The 14,421-nt window shown below is 40.5% G+C and overlaps 1 protein-coding gene across 2 annotated transcripts in view; it reads left to right on the plus strand.

Moving 5' to 3' along the window:
* The first annotated feature begins 10,128 nt into the window (after positions 1 to 10,128).
* Positions 10,129 to 14,421, plus strand: part of UACA (uveal autoantigen with coiled-coil domains and ankyrin repeats) — a 22,887-nt gene continuing 18,594 nt past the window's right edge. For both annotated transcript variants that reach the window (XM_009280401.2, XM_019472383.1), the window contains exon 1: positions 10,129 to 10,398. In XM_009280401.2, the coding sequence (XP_009278676.1) occupies positions 10,360 to 10,398 (39 nt within the window). In that variant the 5' untranslated portion in view covers positions 10,129 to 10,359. The remainder of the gene's footprint in view (positions 10,399 to 14,421) is intronic.

Genomic DNA, 14,421 nt, shown 5'->3' on the forward strand with positions numbered 1-14,421 from the left:
GATGCCCAGCCAGTCCCTGAGCAGCGGCCCCCCCGGCCAGCTTTCCCCCATTTTATGTACTGAGCATGATGTCCCATGGGATGGGATGTCCCTGTGGCCAGTTGGGGTCACCTGTCCTGGCTGTGCCCCCTCCCAGCTTCTTGTGCACCTCCAGCCTTCTCAGTCGGTAGAGCATGGGAAGCTGAAAAGTCCTTGACTGAAAAGTGTAAGCACTGCTTAGCAACAGCTAAAACATTGGTGTGTTATCAACATCGTTCTCATCCCAAATCCCAAACACAGCACTGTGCCAGCTACTAGGAAGGAAATTAACTCTATCCCAGCTGAAACCAGGACACGTTAACAGATGACTTTTGATGAGAGAGGTCTTTGTAACTGAAGAAAGCTGTATTCGGAAATTGCTTTGTGTGGTAAATCATCTTTAATTGTGACCATTCAGTAAATGCTTCCCTGGGAGTCTGCTGTGGCAGTTGCACTTCTAAGCTTATTGCTGTCTTCCTGTGCTGATTTGCTAAACTTGCCGCTGGCTACACGGAATAGCGAAAGGGCAGGTTAATATGATGCGCTTTTATCAGTTGTCTTTTAAGATATTCGTTATCTTTAAAATACTCCTGCACATTTGTCTTGGATCTGAAACTATTACTTGAAAATAATAGCTCATTTGAAAGATATGTAGATATTCAGGCTTGTAAACTGCTGACTGAACTCATCTGACAAAATGACAGCTCAGTGTGGAAGTGCTTCACCATGCTGAACGTTTCACTGTGCAAAGGAGTGATTCAGAAGTCTGTTATGACAATTCGTAATGTGTAGGCTGGCCCTGGTTTATGTTATTCACTAGTCATCCTATACTTTAGAACTGTTTGTTACAATTTCAAAGTAAGCCTACAATAATTAAATTTCAGGAAACACTTACAGCATCCGTATTTGTTTTTGAATAGACATGAAGATGTTTTCACTTCCATAGGTGAAGGCTCAACAAGCCTTCCTTTCAAAGTAGGTTTGAGCAGTCTTAATACTTTTAAGAGCTGAAGTTTATTCTAAAATGTATGAAGGGAAATTACTTTCACTGAGATCCTTTAAAAACTGGGGTTTGTACCCATGATGTACTTATTTCCCCTGTTTATTACGTATTTTGGTTATGTGATCACTCCACTGGTTAATCAAACACCAACTTACAACCTCCTATATGGGAGGGAAAAAAAAAATTCATCTGCGTGGGTGGGTGTTAATAGTGAAGCCAAAGGGGGGGATGCTTGGGTAAAACCAGGTCTCTGTTTCTAACTGCTGGGGAAGGAAGGGAAGTGGGTGGGAGTCCTGCCAGTGTGAGCTTTATAAATCCTGCTTGAAACGAGTGTAAAAAGAGTTGCCTGTTGGAGAAAGTTCATCCCTCCCTCCTGTCCCCACCCAGTGCTGTTTCCTGGGGGGTGGAGAGAAACTTATGCCCTTCGTCTTGCTTCCGAAAACTTTCCTCCAGGTTAAGGTAATAGTTACATGCCCTCTGTCTTCTGATGGTGATCTTTTGGAAATGGCTTTATTACCCATCTCTTGATGGAGGGAAGCCATGAAAAACAGCAGAAAGTAAAAATAATAGTTATTACCAATTCCACAATTATCCAGAATGTTTTGTCTGAAAATGGAATTACCTGGTTTTGCCAACTCCAGCTGGCTGATGGTGCTTGGAAAATAATCTGAGCAGCCTGTTCAGTAACTTCAGTGCTCTGAATAGTGAGACAAATGCTTGTCATTTGCAGTAGTGTAGGCTGGAAACTTAAACACCAGATTCTGTGCAGCACGAAGCCTTGAGGGCATGGGCCTCACTTTCAGTCAGAGATGATGCTTCATTCACCAACATTTACAAGATAGATTTTAATTAATGTAGTCAGTCCTATTGGGGTGACTGCAGCAGTGTGTGCTGCTAGTGTTTCTGAGATTTAAAAATACGGGCTGATAAGTGTATGTTTGTGATCTAGTTTGTGTTTAGGAAATGTGTTCTTCCAGTAAAGTTAGAAATTCTGTCTGTAGCTGTATGTACAAGAAGCAAATATGAAATGCTCACTGGTTGGTTTTTCTTAAGATCGTTGGGGAAAGATTGGTTTATTGTTCTACAAAGTTATTTTTGTTTCAGGCCTTTGCTAATCGACTTTCACTGGTGAGATTCTAGCTGTTGGCCTCTGGGGGGTGGGGGAAAAGGTTGCCTACTTCTTTAACACTTGAGAAATAGCTATGGAAGTGTTCTGTTAAATTTTAGGTGTATTATCTTATTAACGTGGGGGTTTTAACCTTTCTGTCCTCTGTGACGAGGTCTGGAATTTAGGAAAGGGGGCTTCTGGACTGCTCGCCAGAGGATGGCTACTTACTGTGAAACATGGGATTCTTGGTAGTGCTTTGAGCACAGCTGAAGCTGTATCACTGGGTAGTGGCAGGTCTGCATCTCTTTGGAATTGTTTGCATCCTAAGATACGACATCAAAGACAGAGCTGGTGAGATATGCATGCACTTCAGAAATCAGCAGCATTGATCAGCCCGGAGCACCTGCAAGTAGTGAGAATGAGCAGATGTAAAACCATGTGAAAACTTCTATCAATCCTTTCTCCTCTGGGAAAAGTGGTGTTGGATTTTTTTAATTAAGAGAAACTGAACATCATATATAATTAGCAGAAACCGTTGTGCAAGAAACAAAAGTAGACATCTGAGCGCTTGCCCTGTTATGATGATCTGTGGTCATTAAATTAATATCTGAACAAGTTCTGTAGTTAGTGACAGCTGAACTTGTTTAAGGTTGTGTTAACACTTTTTTCCTGTGGAGACTGCCCAGTTCTGTTAAATGGGTGACTTTTCCTCTATGTAAGGAGTGGAACTTTGTGGGTTGACCCAATACACAATTAAACAACTACTGCTGCCCTGTCAGCAGCAGAGAGGGGAGGTACCACCTCTTGTTCTCGTCTGACCGTTTTTATTAAGGGAATGGGAGGATACTGTTTGTCTGAATTTGTTAATTAATCAGCAACACTATATCTTTGTGTGTAAAACAGAATAACTTTGGGAATGAAGTAAAAAGATGTTTGGTAACCTAGTTTTAACCAAAGATTCAAGATCACTTCTGTGTTGAACTTCTTAAACAAAAGAAAAAACTTGTGCTGCTGGTGGCACACGTCAGTTTGTAAACAAACAAGATTTTCATGGCATTTTGTCATGACTCTGCTCTGTGCAAAGACAAAGAGTTTTTGTCAGCTACGCTGACCACAATGCTATGACCTGTCAGCAGAATTTTTCTAGCATTTCTGCTGTTGACCGGAGAAAAGTTACTCTTCCCTCTCCCCTACCTCCCTCGTGTCTGTTGTGTGCAACCTAAGGTGACTTTACAATGCCATCTTCAGGCAATGCAGCCAAGAATCAGCAACGCTATAATATTCAAATGTCAAGTCCTAGATTGACTGTGGTTATTCTTCAGAGTATGTTTGGGTTCCAGGAAGCTTTATTAAGGCCCGTGCTAATGTGTGTGTTCCTTGAAAAAAACCTTTGTGATTCATTTGCATTTAGTTAACTAGAATTAGGTGCTTGTTTGTGTGGTGTTTGTGGTTGATGAGGTTTGTCAAGATGGGCAATTTGTGGTTCAGCAAAAGCTTTGTGTGCAGCCTGTTTACAGATGCATTGTAATTTTCAGGCTCCTTAAAAAGGAGTGTTTATCAATGCTTTATCATTTGGAATGTAGCAATTAAAACTATTTTAAAAATTGGAGGTAGTGAGTGCCTGTGTGCAAGTTAAATATCCTTAGCTGTTTGCAGGCATAATTATACAGATAAGGCTGTTTGGTTATCTGTTTTAAGTTCATCTGACCTCTTGCTCAAATACAACTTATGCAGTACTTTGTCAGTATTTAAATATTAACATTTATTAGCAGGCAAATGCTTATAACATCTGAGACTGATATTGTCTCCATATTTTCATTACTTAATGGTGACCAGACAGGATCGAGTCAGACCATAACGTGGTATTCCCTTCTCCGTGCATGCGTGCTTGAGGCTGCTCAAGCGTCACGACAGTCATGTCGTGTTTCATCACCCCCTAATATTTTCTGATGCTTTGTTATTAATAAATGGAAGTACACAAATCAATCGGTCCTTGCCTGAGAGCTTGTAATTTCAAACTAATGGTTTGCATCGAGTCCCGAGGAAGGCAGTGTGATATGCTTTTAATGGCAGACAAAGGCAGCTGGACTCTGACCTTGCTCCTGCTTTCTCCCCATTTAAAGGGGAAATACTTTCTCCTGGGCGCACACTAATTGCTGGGCACTTGTGGGGGCAAAGCTGGGTTGCAGCAGGACCCAGGCTTCCAGGGCTCCCCATTATTTTTGTGGTGAAAGCTGTGATGTTCTCATTGCCGTAAAAGGGTGTAATGTGGTTTGATGTGTGTAAGTCTGGCCCCGGTTACCATAAAATGTACTTAACAGACTGTTTTAAAATGCAGCTGCAAAAACACTGGTTTGTTTCCAGAGTGCGTAAGTAGTTCTGATCACTTTTATTAGTGTCCAAGTTGATCTGTATCTCAGGGCTGAGAATTTGAGGATGTTTTATCAATAAAGTGCACTTGAGTTGTATGCTGGCAATGAGGAAGTTGTGTTTAAAAACAAAATTGAGTTTGTTTATTTTATCAGACTTTGCATCCTTCAGGAGCTGTATGCAGAGTTCTTTGACACTTCCACTGTATCTTGTGTGCTGTTGTAGTTGATGCTGGTGGCTTTTCCCCCTACCCCAGCCATGTGGAAAAGAGAAACTGGCTATGCTGTTAGGTACATGTCACTCCTTGCAGATGGAAATGTACTATTTGACACAGATTTAGAGCCCTTATAATGGTTTTGAGAGGACTATTTGACATGTCCCATAGATAGCTAGAAGTAGATTTGAATACTTTCTTGATACTTAATAATTTGATCTTGATGGGATATGCTAACTTGTAGTAGGAAGGAAAATGCCTTAAGAATAGTGTAAAATCAGGAATGTTTATGATGAGGTTTTAGATGGTTACTGTTTGTTTTGCTTTAACCTGTTTGTAAGGAGACTATTACCTATATTGATTACAGGTTGCAGTTACATATAAACAAGGCATGCAACAGCACAACTGTTAATACGAATTCTTGACATGAGCATTTTGAGAGCCGTGCAAAACCAGAGCGGTCCTAGGAAGGCTGTTATTTTTGATCACTGTTTAGACTAAGCCTCACCCACTCTGTAGCATTCAATGACTTTTCCGTAGATGGAGAAACTGCAGTAAATGAGGTGATAACATAATGTGCTGCATGTGGGAACCTGCTGGGTGAAACAAGAACCCTGTGTTCAAGCTGTGTCTGTTTTTCCCTTATGTAGACTAAACAGAACATCTTACTCCTGCAGTTTTAAACTCCAGAATGTTTGTATGTGAATACAGTCACATCCTGATAAGCATGATATGCTTATAAATAGAAAAGGCCATTTTTTCCCCCCATTTCAGCTAACACTTTCCCAAACCTGGTATCTGCAATATTTTCTAGCCAACTGCAGATAAGCCAAAGTCTGCAAGATAGACGGGTATTAGCTGATGTGCATCTGTACTATAGGGGAAGCTACACCTGGGGAATATCTTTAAAAAATAGTTTCAATAGCCTAACCTATCATTTTGTCAGTCTGTGCAGTCTTTAAATAAATCAAACTACTTCAAAAGCAGTTGTCATTTTGTGCCGTATAAAATCGCAGGGTGTGTCTGTTCAGTCGTTAGTCTTGATCACAAATGTACTCTGACCTCTGTAGAATGAGCAGGAAAATTAAATGCGCGGGCTGATAGATGTGCCGAGCCTGCCCTTCTCATCTGTGCTCCGCTTGCATGACACATACATTTTTCAAGTAACTCTGCTTTGTCAGTGAGTGTCTGCCTTTCTTTGCAGGAAAACTGCATGAGACCTAAACTGGAAAAGTTAGTATTTTGTGACAAAGATGGGCCTAAAATTAATAATTTTCAGTCTCTTCTCTGACAAGAATTGTTCTACCTTATGGTCCTCAGAGACTTCAGAAACTGCAGTGTTAGTTCTATAACTATTTCCATAAAAGTATGATGTTTAGTGTTTTTGTCTAGATAATTTTTAGGACCATTCATATATTTGTGAGCACTTGCTGTAAGTGGTGATGGCAGTGTTTTACCAGAGCTCTTTGCTCTCAGTGTGTTTTATGTGCTTATGTCACCCACTAATGGCATTAGAGGATGATGTGTCCCGTTTGGTTTTTTCCATTAATAGGATTATCTGCCTAGCCCAGCAGTGATGAGGAGCTGTGTTCACTTTCACAGGTTTGTCAGCTTTCAGGCTGAAAGGTTTAAGAACTGCTTTGAATTACAACTGCTATTTCTGAAGTGAGTTAGATGACTACTAAAGATTGTCCACGTTTTATTTAAATATGCTGTTTATTTATGTAGTCGGTCTTCTGCAGCTAGGTGGGCAAAAGTGTTTAGAGACTCCAGATGAGCAATTCCCAGTTCAGGTGGAAGTTTCCTGAGCAATACTTCTATTTCAGCAACAAGTTAACTTGTCACAGTTTGTTTCACTGCAATATTAAACCCAGTGTTTCTTGTGCCCCTGGCCCTGTATTGTCATTTTAAAAAGGTCAGTACATTCTCAAATGGGACTCGTACCTCATGGATTGTGCTCAGACAAGTGACCAGAAATCTCTTCTTGTGGGCATTTTGCTGGCATGAAAAGTCTTGAAAGTTCCCTTCTGGCTGCTAGAATTTCACTCTGGAGAATATTTGGGTTGAAAAAAATCTCAGCAGAAGAGCTGCTGGGATTAAAGGGTTATGGATTGCTTTCCAAAGGCCTTCAGGGTTGGGATCTTCATTTGTCTGTCCTGTTTGGGCCTCCATAACCCCAGTATTATTCTCTCCTCTTGTGTCTCGGGATCACTAATAAAGCACATTCTTTGCTCAGAGTTCCTCAGTGGGGACACTTGGGTGGGTGGTGGGGTGTGCAGTAATACTGTGCATGGCTTCAGGGACTTTAACTGCTTTTCTTTTTTTTGTTGAGAGGGGGAAGGTGCCCAGTAGCTTCAAGTTCATATTCCCTAAGTATGGTGCTATGTTTATTGATGAATATATGTCCTATAACAATAATAAACTTTAAACATTAACTTTGCTAGTTGCTTCTCAGGTTGTCAGCAGTGTACAAATATATATATTTTTTGTAGCCTATCAGAACTACCCTTATTGCTAGCACCCCATGGCTTTCACTGACAGCAACGGTGTGCCCTTTCCACTGCCTTCAGTAACTACAACATCTTGTCTTGCTTTGCTCAGAAAAGTGAGAGTAATTAGTCTGGGTACCAAATATGCCCTGAGTGTAAATACCTCTAGTGGCCATCATTAATGCTCTTGCTGCTCTCATCTTTAAATACTTAAATGATGGATGAGGAACAGGCTTGTTTTCGAAGGCTGTAGTTTTTAAAGAGTCTCCTATAAACTTTGACTCTGAACTATACTGTATACTCAGTAAACAACCGAGAGTGGTGATACTCTTTATCTGTTGCCTGAATTGGTGCTGGTTGAGAGTGTTGCGGCATACAGCACAGGAGGCTGTAGTAGTGTTATGTGATGGTCCAAAGATATCTACAAGATGAGAACTGCAGATAGGTAAAGTAGCTTGACTTCTGATCTGCTAAATACCTGGTAAGGGAAGGGGTTTTGGGTTCAAAGTGAATAGAAGTAGATAATTGTTCATGCAACATGTAGGTTAAGTTGTACAGTCCCTTACCCCAAAGGGTGTTGAGGATGCTAAAAGCTTACCTGGACTTGAGAAAAAAATGGGTAAGTTAATAGAACAATTAATTCAGAATTATTAAGCAAGTAAGTAGAATCCCTCTAGCCCAGGAAGTTTAAATCGCTGATTGAAATCTAGGAGACCTTTTGGAAAAGTATTCTGTGCTTGTTCAGTTTATGTTCTTTTTTTTAAGCATGCTGGTGTGTATGTATATCTCTGCACCACTCCTGGAAGCGTTACAATACCAGATGGATGTACAGAGTGTGTGCGGACACCTAACGTATCTGCTTAATATAAAGCCCTTAAACTGAGAGCACACCAGATACAAGCTGATAGGAACAAGTACTGCATTTGATCCTAGCCAGATGGTGGAGATGGGATACTCCCTTATCTCTGGAGACCTGGAGTTGGGAAGAATTCCTGGCAGGCTGAGCTTAGGAAAAACAGGTGCTTTGTGTTAACAGAAAATGGGCAGTATCTGTGGTATGTTTGGCAATTTAGCACCTCCAGAGATCTGCACTGCTGGTGTATCTGATGATGATCTTTGTTCTGAAAAACCAAATCTGAATTAGGTTCCAAACTTTGGTTACACTGAAATAATGCAACACAAGCATGTTTCATTAGTTTCTACCCTTCAAGCTCTCTGAGATTCAGCTGCCTTGGAGAACAATTTAATCAGTGTGAGTTTGTAGCCCGGCTGTGTTTACCAAAGCTGCTCAGTGCTGATGGAGCCATGAAAGCTATGTTTACTGAGAACTACTGTCTGTGCTTAGTCTGAGCTGGGCAGGAGTGGGGAATGTGGTTTAGCAATCTTAAATCTTGTGGTCAAGACTGTCTTGGGAGGATCTTCAGCCTAAAGGGACTGCAGGATGAGTGCAGCTCACAAGTCATGAGGAATGTCTGCAGGCAGATAAAAATGGAGACAAGTGAAACCTCTGGGATAAATAAATCAGAGTGTTCACCTGGAAGGCATAGTCTTACTTACATGGTTTCTCACCAAACTGATTTCAGTTAAGTGGGTTTTTTTTTTTGCTGTTGGTGTCACTTGTGAAGTGTAATTCCTCCCCCCCTCCTGCCATTTTTAGCTTGAGGAGACAGACTTGGTTCTGGTCAGAAGATAGCTTGAGATGACAAGTCACTGCATTTTTTTGGACTGGCTTTGTCACATGGACACTAATTGCAGAGACGTCTTGGAAGGTTCTTCTGAGAAACACGTTAGTGCTGCGAGGCAAAGGGCTGGTGCTCACAGCAAGTGATGTGGAATAGTTTAGAAGTTACTGGGAAAGAGTGAATTTGTGCAAATATGAGTGAGTGATTTTTTTTAAAAATACCTTTCCTGAGAAGACCCATTTATTAAGTTATTTGCAGTCTCTTGTGTGTGTCCTCCAGGGTATGTGTGTATGTGGTTTTTCTGGCTATGCACCATGTTTCTCTTCTGCAGACAAAACAGTGCATTGCTTGTCATGTTGACTTAGTCCTCTAAATATGGCACTCAGGAGAGAGATCTCCATTTAAATTTAAAACTTGTGAGAGTCTACATCTTCCCTGCTGTTAATCATTATGCTGTCTATTTAATGTTTTGACAGCCTCTGTGACTCCTCTCATTTAACATGTTGGGAGACAGACTGGCAGCAGCAGTAAGCTGAAACCAGGTTCTATTCAGAATGGGTTTCATCACTGTAAAAGGAGATTTTTTTTTTTAAAGCAGAGGCATGTGTGTTTTCTAATTTAAAATCGGTTACATTTCTGTCAAAATAGGATCATGCATTCCATCTGCTCTGCAGTTGTAACTGTCTGAAGTCTGATCATGAGTCTGGTTTTGGCTTTGGTGTGGTGGAATGGGAAAAAATTACTCCTGCGAGTATTTCAGTCCTTCTGTGTTATTAGTGGTGATAAGTATGACCTTCATTAATGTCAGTGGACAGTTAATTTGACTAACATGTTTGTTATTTTAAAGTGAGTGTTTGCATGTCTGCAGAACATAACAACACTGTAGTAAAGTTTCATGCATGCTTGTCTTGTTAGTTAACATTAAATCTAAAATGTGTTACTCAGGGCATGAGCATGTGGAGAATGTATTAATAGCTATTGCTTTCTATCGCTTGGCTATCAAGTACTGGATTATCAGAAAATAGATCTGGGCTGATGAGACTGTCTACGTATTGTTTACAAGATATTTTAGATCTGGGCAATATTTACTTGTGAGTCTGAGTCACTCTGGCAGTCTGTTGCAACGCAGAAACAAAAGCTCCGGGAGAGTTTTCTTGGGGATTGCTGGGCAGGGACGGGCTGAGCCAGTGGCCGGACCCACAAAGGGCTTCACCAGCCAGGCAGCCTCTGGCTGGGGGTAGCCCATATTTTTATAAGAGTTATGAAGTCTGAAGATGATCCTGAAGATGGGGAAAATATACTTGGGGATCCAAGCTAAGTGAAGGATGGAACAAAATGAATTCAGGGTGGTGGAGAGAATACATTTCTTGAAGCAGCCTGTTTGAACTCTGGCTTGGTGCTTTGTGAGCTGCAGCGGTTTGTATCTTGATGTGAGATAAACTGATTGCTTCTGGCAGCAAGAAGCTGCAAGTTCTATGATGACTTCTTGGTTTTCTTGTGCAGCTAAAGACATAGTAGGTATCTTAGATTTCATATCAATGGCAGTAGTTTACAACTGCAAAAATGTGAAAGATTGAATTCTGTAAATGTTTTGTAACTGTTCCTTTTTAATGTGAGTTATATCTGTCCTTAACAACTCTTCCTGTGAGGAATTTTCTTTAAATGTTAAATGCTTGGTTGACAATATTTGATTTAGTACATCATAAGTAAATTGTATCCACTTCCTAAGTGTTATAAGCAAAGGGAAAAAAGATAATATTAAGATGATGGTAATTTTAAAAAAAAGCTCTTGCTAATCAGAAGATTTACAAAATAGGAGGAAAGAATGGCTGGTGAAGGGTTTTCTGTACATTTGAGTGAGTTTGTGCTAGCGAGTATAAGCTGCAAATATGAAACTTGGCAATCTGAACCCAGTTGCAAACATGCAAGATGTGATCGCTTTCCTCTAAGGATGTGAAATGTGTCACATGCAAAAGAATTCAGAGGGAACAGAGCTTGATGTATGTATAGTTTCTAAGGTATTTAAAAATAAAACATAAAACTTGCATAATAAGGTAGCTTATAGCTGAGGAAACTTTGCCAAGCTGCAGAGGAATGCTGTCTTCCCCCGGCAATGCATGCAGCTTTTGCTGTGAACAGTAATGTTGCCAATGTAAAAACTTCGTTATGCCAACCAGGCTGACTTGGCTTTTAAGCTAATGGATGTTTTAATCGATTGACAGTTGGTACTGCACTTTGGCAGGACAACACTAGTGGGTATAATTTTATTGTCTATTTTTATTACTTCATGTCACTTTTAGCAAGTATTGTACGGAATAAGCTATTGCTAAGACTTTGATTACTGTAATCTTGTTTATATCGTAAGAATGGGGAATAAAGATAATCAGGATTACAACTCCATTATACAAATCATTCTACAGATGCAGGGTGGTGGCAGTGGGTTTTTGGTTTTGTTCTTCTCTTTGTATCTCCTCTTTTACCTATCAAACCCTGGCTCTAGTGCAAGGCGAGACCTTGCTTGCTGCAGCTCTGGGCTCTGACCACTTTGAGAACTGGCTAATTTGCATTGGCTCTCTCCATTGTGGATCTTCCAGACTTTATTACATTAAATTTTGAAAAATTTCGGTCTTTGCTAGCAAGACAGTCTTAAGGAGAAGGTAGTCCTGTCTTGATAGAATGTAACTATGTCTTTTTAACCTGAAGATTGTACGTAGCTTTTGGTTTTTATCTATTATTGTTGTTCTTGCTTTCACATGAAGACTGCTAAGACTTCTGTGTAGTGTGTTTGGCGCTTTAAGGAGGCGGAGTGTGTTGTGATGAACCCAACATGAAGGATATGGGATTGACAGGCTGCTTTCTCACTTAAAGAAACAAAAATGTTTTCAGCTATTCTTTGGCTGCTCTGTTTTGGAAAGTATTAGGTTTACCAGTTTTAATGTTCTTTATTCAGTGAGGCATGGAACTTCTGATCCACAGTGATAAGTAACTTCATGTACCTACAGGCTGCTTATGTCTCACTGTTATCAGTAAATTCTTTTGCTGTGTAGAGTTAGATTTGAATATAATACTTCATTATGAGCCTTTCTTCTGTTAAAAGCTTCTTGAATATCAAGTCATGAGTGTCCAGCTTGGCCATGAGGTTTCTGTCCCAGAACACAATTTCCTGAAAAGAGTAAAGCAATTCAGAAAGGATGGTTTAGCAATGAAGAGAACAAGCTCTGCGTTTTGGGGTGGGATGCTTGGCCTGTGGCTTGAAATTCTAAATTTGAAGTAAACAAGGAAAAAGTGGGGGGTAACAAATGTCTGAGACTGAATGCATGGTGGTCTATTTATAACTGACTCGTACTTTCTTGGCACTCTTCATTGCTTTGGTAATTGCAGGCAACTTAAAGCTATAAACTTTGAACTTCTTTCTTCTACAGCTCTATAGACGTTCATCTCTTGAATATCACACTTAGCTAAATTTTGACCCTTTGAACAGTCTGACAGAGTCAGGAAAAGCTGTGTCCTCTTGCATATTTTTAGCGCATCCATTTGATGTTAAAATCTGAAAACTGCTTGGGACCTATTGGAGCTGGTTCAGATCTATTTTTAATAATGGCCAAATTCAATGAGTTGAATTAGTAAGTATGTTTCTGTACTGATGTCATGTGTGTACGTACGTTGACTTGCAGCATTTCAGCATTTGGTTTCGTACCGTGCAGTGTTGGGGTACGGTCTGGTGTCGTATCAGATCCACTGCTGTCCCCTGCTGTGTGCCTGTGCCTTTCCTTCCTTGTAACCTGGCTGCAGGCAGATCAGGTCAGCGAGCTGGTTTCATGGCAGTTCTCTCTGTAGACATTTTCTTACGGATCAGCTTGTTGGGCAGCTGCAGGGTGAGCGTGCTCCTCCTGGCCTGAGGCACATGAAGTGGAGGGAGAGTGACTGGGGAGGGGAGGGATGCTCTTCTTGGCAGCAGCCTGCGGTTACGTGGGGTGGGAAGCAGCGTCAAACTTGGCACCCCTGTGGGTGGATGAAAGAATGTTTTCAGGAAAAGCAACTTGTATGAGTTGGTGGGGAGAAAATAGGGTCTCTGCTTTTTGCTTTTCTGATGTTCTTTCATCAGTTTTAGTTAGGACATGAAAAACAGTGTAACTTTCAGTAAAGCTGGGAAGCTCAGCTGTTCTTGATAAATGTGAACTTGGTTTAGAGAGGGCTAAATTTAGTATGCATTTCATGTGTTGCTGAATTCATGAAAACTGAAGTCTGCTGTTGATCACATATTTCATAATTATCCTGTTTAAATATCTCTCAAAGCTCACCTGTTGAGTTCTGTATGGTACCTTTACTATATAAGGGTTGATAGAGGGGAAAATTGTAGCAGCTGTGTTTTATCTGCCAACTTCCTTATGAAATCATTTTTTATGAATACTGAAAAGCTTATACTGGAGATGATTACTTAAATTGGAAGTTGTTAGCAGTAGTATTTTGGGCTCTGTTACTTGCAGCTCCTCACTTCTCTGTTCCTTTGTGTTGCATCTTGTTTATTAATTTGTAATTTTTGAGGCATGGACAGATATTTAATATATAGAAATGAAACACTTGATTGTTTTATTTAGACTGTTACAATTCAAATGATTGACAGTAACGATAGAATGGAATAGCCTATTTCAGTTCGAAGGGACCTACAATGATCATTTAGTCCAACTGCCAAACAAGACGAACACGAAACTCTCCGGTTTTCATACAGTTAATCTAGTCAATTGCCTTGTTGATGCGAGAGGACAGTTGATGTGCCTTCCCTAAAGGGCATGAGACTAAGAGACAGATTTTCAGATATATAGGTGCTGCGGAGAAAAGGAGGGGGGGGGAGTTCTTAATGTGCATAGTGGAGAGATTAAAATGTGATAACTAGGCATTAGGAAAAATGTTCTCTGATACGATTAATGAAGGACTGAACTGTATGTCTCCTTGGACACTCTACCCTTTCCTTCAGTGCTTTTGAGAGTTAGACGAGTACCAGAAAAACAATACAGAGCTATAGCTGGTCTTGTGTGGGGTTCCCTGTCTGCATGACTTCTGAAGTCCCTTCTAGACACACTGCAATGTTTTTCAGATATTACAAGTTGCTCCTCTATAAAGTGTGTATGTGTACAAGTACATATGCTAGCCCTTCCTTTGTTGTGTGGAGTCCTTAGTTTATCACAGCCCTATGTAGCAGTTTTTTGTGTTTGTTAATCAACCACTGTGGGGGGAGAGACACTTATTTTTTTGGTCAGGATCGAAGTATCCGTGATGAGAGAAGAGAAAGTAAAGATGTAGTGAAAAGATAGCTGTCTGGACAGCCTCACATGGCAGATAGAGGGGCCAGAAGGAGATGTCTAAAGACACCCTAATATGAGAAACTGTCTGAAAACTTTTTATTTGAGAATGCGGATAGGGAACTACTGTGTGCAACTGTGCTGGTTTTGGCTGGGATAGAGTTAATTTTCTTCACAGTAGCTAGTATGGGGCTGTGTTTTGGATTTGTGCTGGAAACAGTGTTGATAACACAGGGA

Source organism: Aptenodytes forsteri, unplaced genomic scaffold (assembly GCF_000699145.1).
Source record: "Aptenodytes forsteri isolate BGI_AS27 unplaced genomic scaffold, ASM69914v1 Scaffold83, whole genome shotgun sequence".
In the NCBI taxonomy this organism is placed as follows: Eukaryota; Metazoa; Chordata; class Aves; order Sphenisciformes; family Spheniscidae; genus Aptenodytes; species Aptenodytes forsteri.